Source organism: Porites lutea, chromosome 2 (assembly GCF_958299795.1).
Source record: "Porites lutea chromosome 2, jaPorLute2.1, whole genome shotgun sequence".
Classification (NCBI taxonomy): Eukaryota; Metazoa; Cnidaria; class Anthozoa; order Scleractinia; family Poritidae; genus Porites; species Porites lutea.
In genome coordinates this window covers 25,105,251-25,107,710 of record NC_133202.1, presented here as the reverse complement: position 1 = coordinate 25,107,710, position 2,460 = coordinate 25,105,251, and the positions used below count along the sequence as shown (strand labels likewise).

Below are 2,460 nucleotides of genomic sequence, written 5' to 3'. Positions count from 1 at the left end.
TATGCCAAATATCACGTACCAATCATGCTATTATTTGTTTATACTACTACCCACAAAAGGTTTGTAATTTTCACACATAGGTATTTCAAATTAAGCTGAAATACCACTGCTCTAAGCCAATCAATTACAGAAACTTCTCATGTAGTAGTATAACATATGTAAAAATAAAGCTATTATATTTTCATTTTTGTTACTCTAACGATCATACAGATACTTAATTCATATCAGAGAATCCGGCCATACTAAAGCTTCAAGCAGAAACTGCTGCCATTTTTACCAGTAAATGTCCAGTCAGGGCTGTGCTCTGCTAGTGCCCGGTAGTGCCTGGCGCCTAAATCTTGTTCTTAGGCATAAAGGAAGTATTTTTTTTCACATAAATCAAATCCATTTCACAGTCTTCCCAGGTTCAGAGAGCCGGGCCCTCTTCAGTTTACAGAGTACAGACATTCAGATAGTGGGGAAGGCGCAAAGAAGAGCGCGCGCCACTCTCCACGATCTGAACGACTAGAACAGGCTAAGGGCACACATTGCCAGGAATTATCAATGATATGTTGTAGCGTTGGTTCTTACAATTAAGATGATACATTGGCATCTTTCAGTTCATCGATTATTCCCTGCATGGTTGGTCTCGTCCCAGGCTCTCTCTGCAGGCACCGCCGTACCAGGCCGCGAAACACACCGTTCGTTACAAGCACCACTTGTTCTTCTCTCCTTGTAGGATCTGGCAGTTCCCGGATGCACATTTCAGAGAGAAGAGCACCAAAGCTGTAGACATCAACCTAAAAACAATCACAACACATGAATTGTTCAACACATGACGTTATGCCAGAATATTCTTTATTTACATTACTTATTAGTGGTATACTGATTACAAAAAGAGTTAAAGTAACACCAGAGGGAGAATCTCGCGAATTCAAACGAAATAGATGATTATCGATAAATGGATAAGAAAAGCCTAGAAAACAGAAGATCCTTAAAAGGCATCATGGTAAGTTCTTGGCTTTATTGTTTTGTTCCTAAAAATACTAACTTTTGCCCTCCTGTAACTGTTGTCTTTAGAGAAAAGAAGGGATAAATTAACAAATTCAATTACGTGGACAAAATGCTTGAAAAAGAACATAAAAGAGTGAAAAAAGTGCAGAACAAGGTACAAACACTCCTGACAACGATATGATCATTTCAGTTCAAAAATGTTGTATTGTTTGTGGAGTGACCAGAAGGCGTGTTTGGGCGAAAGGACAAGGGTCACTTTCACTTCCGGCACTGTTAGCATTGCTGTACAATTTTAGTAAGTAAAAAGTCTTGAATGTTCACTTATACTTACCTTGACCGTTTGGTTTGATGTAAGTGCTTCAGGTGCGCTATAAATCATAGCTCCAGGAGCCACTGTCATGGTCTGCTGTATAAAATTAGCAGTGCCATAATCTGACACTTTGGCCCTCCATTGGTCATTCTGTCGCCATAGCAACACATTAGCACTGCTCACATCCCGGTGAATGATGGGTTCTGGTTTCTTCTGGTGAAGATAGTTCAGTGCGCGGGCTACATCCAAAGAAATGGTGCGTATTTCTATTTCGGACAGTTGCCGCTGTTCTAAAAGAGTCCGCAAACTTTTCTCCATCAACTCGGTCACAAACAGAGGACTTCCCTCGTCAACTGTGGCGCCGATAAACTGAAGCAAGTGAGGATGGCGACACTTGGATGCAACATTAATTTCTCTCTCAAAAAGACGTATGTTATGAGGGGAGAGAATCAACTCGTGGATTTCTTTCACTGCTACAGTACAGCCACAATACGTTCCCTCATTGACACTTCCCCATCCTCCCCTCCCAAGGCATTTTTCTGTGATTTGAATTTCGTCGCGGGGAAGAACCCAGTCACGTGTTCCCTGGTTACGCAATTGATTTATTGTTTGCTGAGCTGTTGAAAGACTTAACTGTAGTTCAGAAACTTGTCCTCGGCAATTCGTCAACTGTTGTCCTATCTCCCTCAGTTGCCTCTGAGAAGTTTCTTCACGTTGTTGAAACTCCGTCAGCTGCCTCTGAGAATTTTCTTCACGTTGTTGAAACTCCGTCAGCTGCCTTTGAGAGTTTTGTTCTCGTTCCTGAAGATCTCTTAACAGTCTCCGCATATTTTGTTCTCGTTTTTAAAACTCCGTCACCTGCCTTTGAGAATTTTGTTCTCGTTCCTGAAGCTCTCTCAACAGCCGCTGCATATTTTTGTTCACGTTGACGAAACTCCGTTAACTGGCTTTGAGAGTACTGATCCCGTTCTTGAACCACTCTGAGCTGCCTTTGTAAATTCTGTTCGCGTTCCTACATCTCCCGTAACTGTCTCTGGAAGGTTTCGTCACGTTCCTGAAAATCCCTCAACTGTCTTTCTAATTCTGAGGTTCGGCTTGGCGAGTTTGCTTCGCTTAGATCTTGCATTTTTTCTGAAAAGATAATTTATGATCAAAAA

The 2,460-nt window shown here is 41.6% G+C and overlaps 1 protein-coding gene across 1 annotated transcript; it reads right to left on the bottom strand.

The window, feature by feature from the left end:
- Positions 1-487: 487 nt before the first annotated feature.
- Positions 488-2,430, bottom strand: LOC140928100 (uncharacterized). Its single transcript, XM_073377820.1, has 2 exons — positions 1,325-2,430; positions 488-779 (listed from the first exon to the last, which is right to left on the bottom strand). Exons 1-2 carry the CDS (start codon positions 2,129-2,131, stop codon positions 573-575), a joined length of 1,014 nt encoding a protein of 337 aa, XP_073233921.1. The 5' UTR covers positions 2,132-2,430; the 3' UTR covers positions 488-572.
- Between the last annotated feature and the right edge of the window lie 30 nt (positions 2,431-2,460).

Coding starts and splice junctions, on each gene's coding strand:
- LOC140928100 (XM_073377820.1), bottom strand. CDS start 2,131: ATGCGGAGACTGTTAAGAGATCTTCAGGAACGAGAACAAAACTCTCAA. Junction 780..1,324: donor CATCAAACCAAACGGTCAAG/GTAAGTATAAGT, acceptor GATTGTTTTTAG/GTTGATGTCTACAGCTTTGG.